General features: G+C 36.6%; 1 protein-coding gene across 1 annotated transcript in view; it reads left to right on the top strand.

Annotated features, from left to right (window-relative positions):
- The first annotated feature begins 7 nt into the window (after positions 1-7).
- The window catches only part of LOC149783039 (ATP-dependent chromatin remodeler CHD7-like), an 84,622-nt gene continuing 70,176 nt past the window's right edge, over positions 8-14,453 (top strand). The window contains exons 1-9 of the mRNA XM_089934626.1: positions 8-413; positions 3,989-4,719; positions 5,124-5,244; positions 7,588-7,716; positions 9,562-9,636; positions 11,052-11,113; positions 11,948-12,065; positions 12,609-12,836; positions 14,239-14,366. Coding sequence (XP_089790752.1) covers positions 132-413; positions 3,989-4,719; positions 5,124-5,244; positions 7,588-7,716; positions 9,562-9,636; positions 11,052-11,113; positions 11,948-12,065; positions 12,609-12,836; positions 14,239-14,366 — 1,874 coding nt within the window. The 5' untranslated portion in view covers positions 8-131. The remainder of the gene's footprint in view (positions 414-3,988; positions 4,720-5,123; positions 5,245-7,587; positions 7,717-9,561; positions 9,637-11,051; positions 11,114-11,947; positions 12,066-12,608; positions 12,837-14,238; positions 14,367-14,453) is intronic.

The following is a 14,453-nucleotide window of genomic DNA, read 5'->3' as shown; positions in this document are numbered from 1 at the left end:
TGCCTCAGACCCAGCAGACTCAGGAGCAGACTCTGGAGGTTCAGGAGCGGATCCGAACACTGCGAACCCAGATCCAGCAGGAGCAGCTAAAGAAACAACAGCAGCAGCAGGGTTCCTCGCAGCCTTCACAGATGCAGAATCAACCACAGTCACAACAACAACAAACCTTTATTATTCAGATGCAACCCCAACAGCAACAACAGCAACAAAATTCATCACATGGGATTTTGTCAAATCAGCAGCAGCAGCAGCAAGTTGTGATCACTAGTCAACCCTTAACAGGGGGCACTATAAGGATCCAGCAACCTATGACCCAACAGGGTCAGGTTACTCCTGGACAGCAGATGACTCAGATAAGACTGGCCAATGCTGGAAATAAATCTGCTGGCAAGAAAATAATAATTATTCAGCAGGTATTTCCATATCAGATCACTAGTTGTCAGAATTTTTTTAAATAGTTCTTCTGGTTATAAACTAGAACTTAATGGGATGGCCTGTTGTGTGTGATCTCTTCATCCATCCAGTAGCACAGTTCTTTAATTGCTGCTCCTTCTAAACTACTGGTAGAATTGCCATGAAAATTTACATACTTTTATGCCAATGTTTTGTTTGTCATATTTAAAAAAAATTGTTGTTTGGACATGTACTATGGCTAATACAGTAGCTATCTTTACGATCTATTATGCTACTCTTGGTTAGAGGGTCATCTTAAGAGATTTTCATTACAAGACTTTCTGTGATGACTAGATGGTTTTCTTTGGTTGCAAGAGAAATCATATTTAAAAATCCACTTTTATTGAATGAAAAGAGTTTTTTCACCAGAAGACCTCTTGTGCTGTCCCGTTGATCCTAAATGAAATTTATGCTGGTCTGACACCCAGTATGATGGTCATCTTGAAAATCTTATTGTTACTGCTCCAAGATGGATGGTCAGATATGACATTGTGTTTTCACAAAAGAATTTTTTTTTTCTCGTAGCATCTAAATGAACATTGTGTCAGTTTGGTTGCTATGGCAACCATCTAGAGAATCTTGTTACTTTATATCCTGAATGGAAAGTAATATGGACATGGTGTTTCACCTGCAGACTTCTTATGAAGTATAGCTGGTCCAGATTTTAAATAATGCCATTCTGTTGTGAAATGAAGCCACCATGGCATGCATTTTGAACGTCTTTTTCAGTCTGCTTATTTTATATGGAATGTTATATTGCCATTAGGTTTTGTTGAAAGTGTTCTAATGTATAGTTGATCCTAAAAATAGATCTGATATTCACATCGTCAAAGGTGCTTGCGTTTAATGAACACTGACATCTTGTCTCTGTCCACATGGTTTTGAGTTGTGTACTTGGCCATCTTGGGTATGTGTGAAAGCTTGCCAGCAGCTTCCAATGGATTGGTTTCTTCTTGGGTTCTTCCTCCACCATATACTCTTTTGCCACTTCTACACCGAGGTGAGGCCATGGGATCATTTATTATATTGAGGACACATTTTGGTTTTAAAAAAATTAGTCACATAATTTCACAAGTCATTACTTAGTTTGCTTATATTTGGAATATAATTTGATATCCCATCTTTCTTAGAGTTCCACTCTTGCGCTTGGATTCTGTTATGGTGACAAGAATTGTAAAAATGTGGATATATTATTTTAAAAATTTTAGATGTTCATTTAAATTTATTTTTCATAATCCCTTTAACAATTCACTTCATGTTTGGAATATAGCAATATCATATTCACCATTTCTTTCTTTATCACTCCTACCCAAGGGTTGGGGTTGTTGGGTTAAGAATTATTTTGGGGACACAATTTTGTTTTTGTTCTGGGTTTAATGCCACTTTCAGCATGTGATTGGCTATACATGACAGCCAATATACTGGTGGAGGAAGAATCCAGAAATATTGTGGACAGAATCACCAGCACACGGGAAGCTGCTGGCAGGTTTTCTCTCATGCCCACAATTACTGAACCCGACTAGAACCAAACCAGATAGAGGTCAGATGGCAGTAACCAATAAGGCAAATGCTTTAGACAACTCACCCACCCAGGTCTTTCCCCATTTATGTGTGTGTGTGATTTGCGTTTTTAATGTAGCTTTAACAATTTTTCAGTCATATTGCTACAATGTCTGCAGTGTGACAGTTTAGTTATGTCTAGCACTGGGGCATCATGCCGCAGACATGTAGCATGATGTCCCACCCAGTCACATTATCCCGACACCAGGCTGACCAGTCCTAACACTGACCTCTTGATGCTGAGCACCAAGTGAGGCAGCTTTATTCCCCTTTTCCCAGTACTACTTGTGTCCCAATGTTTTGATCCTAGGGGTACTAGGGTCAAGACTTATATTTGGGGGACACAATGGTTTTTTTTGAGGATTGCCATGAAAAATTGCAAACGCATTCATTCCATGCTTGTTCCTTAATGGAAATGGTGCTGCTTGCACAGTCAATAATGCAACCACATTGGGCATCCTGAAAATTGTTTCATTGCTGCTTCTTCTGAATGGAGGGTCATATCAACATTGGGTTTTCATAGAGAGACATCTTTTGATGTCGGGTTGGTCCTAAATGATCTGATGTCCAGTTGGATCACCACAGTGGCCGTCTTACTGCTTATCTTAGGTACATTGTGTGGACATCTTCAAAATCTTGTTTTTATCTACTCCTTTTCAAGGGAAAGTCATTTTGGTTTTGGTTCGTTGCTCGATGCTACAGCAACCCAAGTAGATTATTTAGTGTTGAGGCAATTAAAGTGTCATGCCTATGGCTGTTTCAGTGGTAGGATTTAAACCTCACACCCTTTTGGTCATTAATTGGACATACCACTGAGCCACTGCAGCTCCCAAATATCATTTTGACAGGTTTTCATTTTAAGAGTTCTTATGGTGTCCACTGAAATCCAATATGTCCACCACAGCAGCTAATTTAAATATCTTGTTATCACTGAAGAAAATCTGAGATGGTTTAAACGCTGAACATTTTAAAGGAAGAATGTTGTTACCTTGGATTCCTGCACATTATTTTTTACCAGCAGAGCTTCAGGCTTCAGTCCTTTCAAGGGACTTATGTTTTCATATGTTATAACTCATCTCATAATTCACTTTGTAATTTGGATTTTAAGCTGCCCAGTATTTCCTTGCTTCTTAAACCACCTATTTTTTCTTTATCCTTTTATTTTAGTAAAGTCTCACCTACTTAAGTATTTCTTGAGAATATAACATCAGCTGTTTGTTTATGGACTATGTTCTTGGATGTATCAGTTGATCATCAATTAATATTTTTTAGTTCGTGATTTAGTTGTATATTGTATTTCAAATATAAAAACCATCTTATATTTCCATACTTCCAGTAGCATTCCTCCCCTTGGGTCATATCCTTGATTCAGTGCCTGTGGGGTTATGCCCTTTGATAAATGACAGCTCATTTGAGTCACATAATGCGTGTTTTATAAAACATTTTTTTTATTAATTCTCCGTCAGTAACAAGGTTACATGCTTTATAAGCCAGAATTAAAAAACTTAAACAGTCAGATTTGAAAAGGCAATTTTAGAAGAGTGTCAGGACCTAGAATATGCGTGCATGTATATCACTTAGTGTTTGTTTTTGTAATGTTTTTGTGTAATATCACTGCTTGGATCTGCATACTTGATTGGCTTCTGGTTGTTCTCTGAGTTCCACACTTTTTCACAATGTTAAATGCTTAAAGGGAAGATGTTCTCCAGATTTTGACCTCTACAAATCCTAGCTATAAAAGGGAATGTGTACCATTATATCATAGAAAGAGTGTAAAGGACCAGTAATCTTTATTTTGATCTCATAATGATAGGGCTTGATTGAAGTTTTAGAGGACAAACAAGGCACATGAAAATGTTTTCCAAAGACTCAATTCCAGGATGAGTGTGTTGCAGCTGTTTATTATCCTTGTCTTCATTATATTCAACATTGTTCATTTTTCCAGCACATTACTCCAATTTCTACTATTTTGTAGCAACCACCAACTGGCAGACCTGCACAACACCAAACAATAATGACCAGTGCAGTATCGAAACAAGTGCCTCTGGCTGGTGTCTCGACACCCATCTCTCTACCTCAAACTTCCACCTCCTCTGCCACTACTGCAGGAGTCACATTGGTAACAAGCTCTGCCTCCATTCTCTCCAACAGTCTTTCTACTGCCAGCACCACCAAAACTCAGCATATTTTGATTCAGACCACCAGTCAGTCAGGGTCAACTTTGAAGCAGGTCATTCTTCAACCAGTCCTTGCCCAAAGTGCTGCTTCAGTAACTACCACGTCTAGTCTACCTCAGAAAATCCCTGTGCCTGCTTTACAAATCACAGTTGGTGGTGGAAGTGCAGAAAATAGTGGTAATTCAGAGGAGAAGAAGACCTCAGAACAGCAAGAGAAAGCAAATAAAATAATTGCTGAAGCAATAGCCAAGGCACAAAAGGCAGGGAAGGCAATTCCAAGGGTAGTATCCCCTTCCAGTGCCATTCCAGCAGTTGTATCCGAGGACATGGAGAATCAGGAAGAGACAGCTGAAGATGGCAAGGGCAAAACAAAGAGGAAAAAGGGAGGTACACCAAAGAGGGACAGAAAAAAGAAGGAAAAAGCTGAAGAAGATGAGGAGAAAACAGAAAAGAAAGAAAAGAAACCCAGAACTACGAAAGAAAAGAAACCAAAGATTGAAAAAGCAAGGCCACCAAAGAAGAAAAAGAGGTAACATTTTTGTATATTTTGTTGTATACAGGACTGTAGGGTAAAATATATAGCTTTATTTGGAAATAATGAAAGAAGCTGAAATTATTACTGATTTAAGTAAGAAACTGTAAGATAAAAGTGCAAATAAGGTTTTGAATTAACATGATTTTATTATTTCCATGTTGATTACTTTTCTGTTTTGAAAACTCCATAAATAATGTTGTTGTGATTATTGTTTGGCTGTTTTTTTACAAAATATTCAGCTTGCAAATCAAAGAATATATTAATTACAGGACTTTTATATAAAGCAGAAGTACGTGAAGAAACTGCATTATGTAGTCGGTTTCAAATTGAAATGTATATTTTGATTTTCATTAAAGTATATGCTGTTTTTGTACATTTTATATTTTCTTTGACATTAGACCTCCAGCAACATTCTTAAAGAACAAGAAGCGAAAGAGGGGAGGTTCTTCAGATGAATCAGAGGTCGAGATGAAGATTACCCCACCCCCCTCGCCTGAAAATGAAGAGGATGGCATACAGGTTATTACTTCCCATATCAACCCTTGCTCTCTTATTTCTTTCACATTTTATAATGATTCTTTTTATCTGCCCTCATATGTTACAAACTTTTTTTTATAATTTTAAAGCTAGTACCACATTATATTAGCTCAGTTGGATTTCAGCCAGTCTGCTGTTTCATGGAAACAGCATGTAAAATAAACTATGTAACTGATATCTCATTATTATGTAGTTGTCCCGTTATGGTGAGATGATTGGCCCAATTTTTAAAATGAATGGGGTTAATTGTGTTTTCAAGTAATTATGACAGGATAACTTCGATAATACATATTCCTTTCCATTAAGAACAATATATCAGGGTGTTTGTCATTGTGTAATTCATTGAATCATATTCAGAGAGCTAAATTATTTTTCCAAAGAAGGCAATTTTTTGCTAATGTTTCTCAAAAAGACATGGGTTCCTTGATATGCACCTAAAGCTGCCTTAAATTGTATTACTCCATCTTTATGTCGTCAGACTTTGCACTATGCTGAAAGTGGTCACTCCAGATGTGAACCCTGCAGCAAAAATGTGACCACTTAATTTATCATGTTGTACATTCTGATTGCAAACCAGTTGATTTTTGTTGGAAAAATGGCTTAGATATAAGTGAAGGAATAATACAGTACTTTCTGTTTACACATTTTAGAAATATTTAAAATTAAAAGATAAAAATTGTTTCTTTCTTACTTGGATGGAGATAAATGTGGATTAATAGGACAGCTTCCACTTCAGTTAAGATAACTGTGTAAATATAAGAGCAGTTAGTGGGTAAAATGCAACTCTCATTCCTTGTCTCCTTTTCCAGAAAATAATAAGAACAACAATCACAACTACAATGGAAAACTTGCGATATAAATTCCACCCCAAGGACATGGAGTTTTCCATTAAGTATTAAACCCTATCCTTTATTTCTTAAGCTCTTGGGAGGGGTGGGGATTATGCTATCTGAAATGGGAATCATGGCTGGTGACATCAGTCTCTGATCTTTGTAATCAGACCAAACTGGGGCAACATATTTTGAAGGTGGTGTATTAGTTTTTAAGAATATTTTGTTGAACTTAAAATATTTTTATATTTTTGTTTTAACTGTCAGTGCAAAGATGAAGCCTCTATCATAGGTCATGCACTGGCAGTCATGCAAGCCAGGTACAAATGATTACATTTAAGTGAGTGAGTAATTATTCTGGATTATCTTAATTAAGAAGAGGTAAGAGTAGGTGTCATTTAATAAATAGGGCTTTGAAGTAGGTGATGGAATGTTTGTTTATCTGATTCATTTTATAAAGATAGTGGATTCTAAAGCATTGCAGGCTGAAATGATAGCTGTACCGATAAAGTTAAAATGCCTTGGGGATGAATACTAACAAACTACTGTCAGCTAAGACTCATGTCTGCAGCTGCTGTAGCAACCTCTGAAAGAGAGTGCCAGGGTATTGATTACCAAGGCATTAACAAGTCTGCTGTGCAGATTATGCATGTGCTGAGGAAATAGTGATGATGAGGTTGTGTAAGAAGATGGTGCCATTGATGGTACCTGCAGGAACAGATTCATTCTGCCTGCAGACTTCGAACTGCTTCAGAAACTCAAGACTGCCTTGAGTTAGGCCTGGCTGGAATGTGAACTCATTTTCAGCAACCACTCCCATGTAATGAAGGTCGCAGGAAATGTTCTGCTTCTTGCATGGACATTAAAATGGATGTTCCTTGGAGTTCGCTCTTGACAAGTGTGAGCACATGGTCATGCTGGATGGCTAGTTCTTTTTGTGTTGATTCCTGATTGTGCATGTGAGCTCAGGGTGAATCAAGTGTGTTAGATTCCATTGAGATATCCATGCAAAGAACATAATAGGAGAACTCACTGCGACATTTGCCCTGGACACCGAAAAGTAGTACAGCCTGATAATATGTACTGTTGGCATCTCTGCAGGTGCACACCTCTATATTTTAAGATTTGTTGTAGGTTTGTGGATACATTGACTACAACACAAAACATGTGAGAATAGTACTGGTTTAAGTTAAAATATATTCCCACCCCCATCCCACCTGGGCAGCTTGTATTTACACTAGCTGATTTCATTCATTGATTTGATTTATAATTATGACTGAAAGAAAGTGATGATGTTAGGGATCACTTGGTGGCAGTGCAATTAGAACTGAGTAAGTTTTGTGGATTTTGTTTCTATTCCTGATAACTTTTATTTTAAAATCCTTCTGGAAGTACAAGCTGCTAGGGGTGGGGGTGTAGGCTTTCACATTTTAAAGCTAATTTGAGAAGGCATGGACATTCAACTTATCGTATTAATGAGCGTAATTTCTTGTAGAAGAGACGCTCAGGAAGAGTAACAAAGAGGAAGAAGTATCTAGATGATGTTGATCTGAATTTGTCTGATGATGAGAGTCAAGACGTTGACGTAGTTGGAACAGATGCTGGCGGAACTGTGGTAAAACCGGTAAATTTGTTTGTGGTATGCGCATGCCATTAATAATACAAATAGCTAATCATTTTTGTGTTCAATCTGCATTCATCCTAACTTTAGTCACCTACACTATCACATACATTCTACGAATGCCTATTACTAAATAATTTATGAAATCTAGATGTTAGATTTGCCCTAGTTCCATACTTGTAGTCAGAGTCAACTAATTATTTTATAAGGTAGGCTATGTATGGTGTAATAGTAAATGCTATATTTCAAAGAATGACGGCTGTTGTTTGGCTGAAAATAATTGCTGGAAAATATTCACTTAATATTTTGAAAGAAGTCTGAATATGGGTAAATTATATGCAATAGTAGGCTTGAAACCTTGAACAATTTTAATTTTATCTCCGTTGATGCACAGGTACTATTAGGATATTAATGGTGTGTAATGTGTTACCTGCTGTATGTCTCTGACTCTTGACTCATGGAGCGTGTCTTATAATTTTACCTGCTGTATGTCTCTGACTCTTGATTCATGGAGCATGTCTTATAATTTTACCTGCTGTATGTCTCTGACTCTTGACTCATGGAGGATGTCTTATAATTTTACCTTCTGTATGTCTCTGATATTTTCATATTATTCCTGTGGAGGAAACATGTAGCGTTTGTTGCCTACTATGTCATGACATAGTGTTTTGTTTTGTTTGTCTTTCTGACTCTCCACATCATGCTGTGGAAGGTTACACCGTGTTTTGTGTTTTTTGTCTCTCAGACTCTCCACATCATGCCCATGGAGGGTGGCAATGGTGTGTTGTACGTCACTGATTCTCCACATCATGCCAGAGTAGGTTTAGAGTGTTTTGTGTTGTATGTCTCTCTGACACTCAGTATCATGCCTGTGGAGGGTTACATGTTTTGTGTTGTATGTCTCCAACTCTTCACATCACGCCAGAGGAGGGTGATAGTGTCTTGCGCTGTATGTCTCTCTGATTATTCAGTGTTAACTTCTGTATGTCTCTGTGGCTCCTCATATCATGCATTTAGATGTTGACATATAGTATTACCTGCTGCATGTCTTACTGACTCTTTATATCATGCATTTAGATGCTGACATATAGTATTACCTGCTGCATGTCTTACTGACTCTTTATATCATACCTTTTGATGTTGACATGTATAGTGTTACCTGCTGCATGTCTTACTGACTCTTTTTATCATACCTTTTGATGTTGACATGTATAGTGTTACCTGCTGCATGTCTTACTGACTCTTTATATCGTACCTTTAGATGTTGACATATAGTGTTACCTGCTACATGTATTACTGACTCTTTATATCATACCTTCAGATGTTGACATATATAGTGTTACCTGCTGCATGTCTTACTGACTCCTCATATCATACCTTTAGATGTTGATATATAGTGTTACCTGCTACATGTATTACTGACTCTTCATGTCATACCTTTAGATGTTGACATAGAGTGTCACCTGCTGCATGTATTATTGACTCTTCATGTCATACCTGTCATAATAATAGAAACATATCCTACTGGCAAGTCAAATTTTGTTATAAAAGTGTTACAAATTAAATTTGGTCTTTTCATATAGCACCTCATGCCAAATGTTGCATCAATCAATCTAGTCATTCAAAAGTTACTGAGCAGAAAAAAAATTAGTGACAGATATACATGTTGAGTCAGAGAGACCAGAAATATTCAAGAATGAAGTTACAGATAGGGTCTGTACTCTAAATTTCTTAATGTCTTAAAAATTCTTCTAGTAACATTCTGTCAGTGCTTTCTGGCAGACAAGTATCATACCTTCAGCGATTTCTGAATTGGTTACCATATTAACATCGAATCAATCTTTTCAGGAAAATCCTGCTGAAGAGGATGCTATTGTTGTGGAGAAAATCCTGGGAATGAGGATTCGCAAGAGGGATGCAGATGTGAGTTTTTTATGCAACTATAACAGCAATATAAAAATCTGTTCCTCATATTTTCTGGGTTTGTTTCCAATAAAAAAAATTAAGCATATGGGTGATATGTCTGTCTATCCAGTTGAACTTTGAAGAGGAATGTTTCTTTTGTTGTTGAGCTTTATGGAAAAGCAACAAAAGTAGGTTAATTAGTGCAGATGCAGTTGGAGTGGAAATACTTTGCCCAAGGTCACATCATGATAGCTGGTCACATGATAGGATTAAAACCAGCACAATTTCAATTCAGAGGGAAAAAACCTGTTATCAGTTTGCACAAATTCTTTAATTTATTTGGCAATTTAGGATAATACAAGATTGTAGTTGTTTTCTGATTTACAAAGCATTGGGAATATTGTGGTACCTTGCATCATTTAAGCTGTTTTTCTGTTGCTACATAATGTCCCATGCGGTGATAGAAAATGGTTTTGGTCATAGGTGAAATATATAAAATTTCAATTCTAATTGTAATTCAAAGTATTATGTATAGTAGTATTGTGTGCAAGGTTGTGGAGTATTACCCACTTATTTCCATTTCATTCTGCCATGTAAAAATGACCAGGCTTTACAATTTAATGAGACTATGCAGAAACCAAGAATATGTCTTCTCTCTATAGACAAAGGTAAGTGACAATTGAGCCAAAGTAGAGTAAGATATATATTTTGTTTCATGTTGGATCATTTATTATGTTCGGTTTAGTGATTAATTATAAATTATATATAATTCACAAACTACATGAAATTACTAAACATGCAGCAGGCAACATCCAGTTATTAGTACCTGTAAGTCGCATTGTTGCCAAAACAACTATATCTCTGCATCCATCTGATTGTAAAATACCGTACACTGATTTCAAACTTGGCATAAAGAAAGCCTTATGTAGTAAGTGGTAGGCATCATGAAATGATGCTGTCAATAACAGGCTTCTTGTAATGATAACTTCCTTGGGTGAGTGTCCTTCCTCCTACATAACCATCTGCATTAAATGCACTTGTTTGGGACAAGAGAAATCTCACCAGAGTATCAGAATTTGTAGAAAGAAAAATGGCTTTGTCGAATTTCTGCTTACAAATTTTTATCCCAACAGATCCCCCACTCGTTTGTCACATCTCATCTGCCTTGTCACGTAGGCCAACTAGATCCTATGTAAAAATAGGAAAAATAGATGCAAACTATATCACACTTCAAAATAAATAGGTGCCACTTTTCTGGCAGCTGTGGCATTATCATTATTGACACTAAGATGTTAAAATTTTGTATTAAAACACTTGTGAGTCAGGTAATGTTATTTTTGTCAAGCATGGTAAACAGATGAGATAATATTTTACAAAGCATAGATCCATGTATTTGATAATTAATTCTCTCAATCTCTCTTTTGTCATGATAGGAAGAAGTGCCTATGGATGAGGAACCAGATGTGGAGGAATTTTATGTCAAGTACAAGAACTTGTAAGTTTTACTTTCAACTTTACAACAGTTGTTGCCTCCATGCTTCTTGAAGAAGATCAAGTCAGATTATTTTGTTGGTTCATGGATGTTTTGCATAAGTGTATTGATATTTAATAGTACAAATATGTAGCCTGTTAATATTGTTTTGCTTATTTTCTGGGACACCAAGCCCCTCATCTGAGTTCTCAAATATAACCTCCCATATAGGACAGATAGAACCCAGAACCAATTTGACTACCATGCCATTGGCTTATGTGAGATGTTCTTCCTCTCTTTTCCTCAGATGCTTATTATGCTAAGAGGGGATCATTTCATTCGTTTGTTTACAATATTTGTATCAGAAATTCAAATTTTCCATTATAATTGAGAGCGTTTCAATTGCTCAGTACTTGCATTATTGTTGTTATAACTCTCTTGATGATTCATCAGACTTTATTGTGATGTGTTCTGCTAGAGGTTATCTTTGTTCTTTGCATCCCTTACCCTGCATTAGGGTATGTAATTTTTCTTGTATGTGAGATCTAGAATGTTTGAAAACATGCTCGAGTTAGCAATACTCGATACTATTTTTAATATCAGTAATATAACACCTGTTATCCCAGGTTCCCTCACCTGTGCCCATAATTCCAATCTCCCATTATGTGGAACATTTTGGAAATGTAGAAAACCCGACATAGGTTAATGCAAGATACTCATTTTCTTTTGCTCGAGCACCTGTAATGATACGATATGTTAAGTTTGCTCTTGGAAAATTGCTTTTCTTTGCATTCAAATGTTTATTGGAAAATTTGTTTCATTTGCCCTTTTTAATTAAGTTCTTAATGTTCACTTCAGCTCCTATCTCCATTGTGAGTGGAAAACTGCAAAAGAGCTAGAAAAAGACAAGAGGATACACATGAAAATTAAACGCTTTAAAATGAAGAGACTGCAGGCTAATAACTACTTTACAGAGGTATGTCTTTTAAGGTTATGCTTGAAATTGATTTATTTAGTAGGAAATATATATTTAGCTTATTTTAGTGGCACTGAAGCTAAATAAATGTTATTTTCCTGCTATGTGATATAATCAGAAATGTTTAGAATATTTTCTTTTTAAGACTGTTCTGATTGTGTACAGTTTTGCTTTGTTTGACTTCTTTAAAAATATTTGTAAATAGTGTAAAAGTAGCAACAAAGTTATACAGTATTTATATTGCCAGTGAGCAAATCATAAAAATTGTATATATGGGAATAATGTAAAATTTACATAATTTGCTTTAAAAATGATGCCAGATTATTATGATTTGAAGTAGGAATGTGTAAAAATAGTCATGTGAAAAATAGTTGAGATAGAAGGAGAGCCTCAATTTCATAACTTTTTTCCCAGCACCTGTTCTGTATTTAAGGCCTAACTTAGCTAACTGTAATTGACAGAGCCCTTTGTGATGTGCACATTGCAAATAGCTTTAGTTTGGAACAGTTTTATTCTTGTCTTAATGAATTTCTTTCTATTCAGATGGATGAGGATGAGCTCTTTAATCCAGATTATGTGGAAGTGGAGCGAGTTTTGGAGATGTCTGTGACAGAGGATCCTGCCACTGGAGAGAGTGTTACACATTTCTTAGTAAAGTGGCGTGGCCTGCCATATGAGGACAGTACTTGGGAACTTCAGCAGGATGTTGACCCAGAGAAAGTTAAACATTTCTTCAAGTACAATGAACTTCCGCCTGAAGAAGAACGAGAGGTATTCTTCCTTTGGTTATTTGATTTTGTGGATGCTTTTCTTGCAAATTCATTGCATTATTGACATCAAGTTTTCCACTTCATAATTTATTAAATGGAGTTGAGTAAGAATGGAATTATTTTAATATCAGTAATGCATTCCAGGATGGATTTACCCTTGTCCGTATAACAATAATTCATCCTCCCATAGATGAACCAACCCAAAATATTCCCCTTTGATGACTTTATGACTCTGGTGCAGGGAGACCGGAGATTAGCCTTGTCCAGTAACTCCTTGATTGAAGCGAGGGACAGACCCTAGTGGCAGACTTGGCAGGAGGACAAGAATGTCTTTTGGCCTTCATGGAGCAACGGGGGAAAGTAGACCTGCCACCTTCCTTTAATGTCAGACCACAGCCAGAAACCCTTTTTATGAGGGCACATTCCTCGTGTCCATTGTGGCATACATGGAAATTACATGTCACTTTCTTTAAAATGGATGTCCCCACATTCCATAGGGATTAAAGTGGGTGGGGGTGTTTACAGATCAATCCCCCATCTGCACATGTACACCGACTCCAGACACCTATGGGGTTTATGGTTGCTTGGCGAGGAGGGGTCTCAACCTGATCCCAGTCCCTGTACCAATATGGTTCCTGTGTCTGGTGACTTGTGCCCATTGTCCAGTGTTTGTGGTGTGTGATTCCCATCATCAAGTCCAAAACCCAACATATAATTTAATCAGTGAATTATCCTTTCTACTTAAGTTGCACTGAATATTAACCTTTTTCATTGAATGAAATGGAGGTCACAACTAATTATGGCAATGAATGGAAGATGATACCCATGTAAGAGTCATGAGTAACAACAATAATAAGAATATAATATGAATCGCCTATAAACTTGCAGAAAAAAAATACGCAATTGACTGAGGTTATAAAACTTGAATCCTAAAAATATTAGATGCCCTGTTTGTGTTTTAGACACAAGCTGAAGGCAAACTATTTCAGAGTATTTGAGTAGAACCAATACAGATGGCGTTGTTTGAAATAAAGGTGAGTACTACTGTGATGTGGACAGCAGACGGGGTCTATATTCTCATACTCTTGAAACCTTGCAGAACATTCTATGATGATTCATCTATGTTGAGATGAATTTTTATTATATGATAATTCTGTCCTGCGAAAGTTAAGATGTGCAGTAGTGACAGGTAATCATTATATGCATGTTAATGAAGGCTAACAAAAATCATAAATTTTTCAGTGTATTTTTTTTCTTCGTTTTTTTTCTTCTTCAAAAAGCCCATCTCATGGGGTTCCCTTTTAGATTTATCATCAGAGTTTGTATATCTGTCAGTATACTTTAAAACTTATTCTTATTACTTGCTTCATGTATTTATTGAAACTTTTATTCTTTGTTCTTAGTATGTTCCACGTCCAAAAGGCAGTGGATGGACCCAGCTGGAGGAATCGCCAGAGTACAAAGGTGGAAATGTTCTGAGAGAATATCAGCTAGAGGGGCTCAACTGGCTGATATTCAGCTGGTACAAAGGGTAAGAGAATGTGGTCTGATAATATCCCTGTTATCAAAAATTCAGTCATATCCATCTTGTTCATCATACTTCATTTATTTTATTTGC

This window comes from Sinohyriopsis cumingii, chromosome 15 (assembly GCF_028554795.1).
Source record: "Sinohyriopsis cumingii isolate HCF-2022 chromosome 15, ASM2855479v2, whole genome shotgun sequence".
NCBI classification, from domain to species: Eukaryota; Metazoa; Mollusca; class Bivalvia; order Unionida; family Unionidae; genus Sinohyriopsis; species Sinohyriopsis cumingii.
Note: the sequence above shows the minus strand (reverse complement) of the source record. Positions and strands in the feature narration are given on the sequence as shown.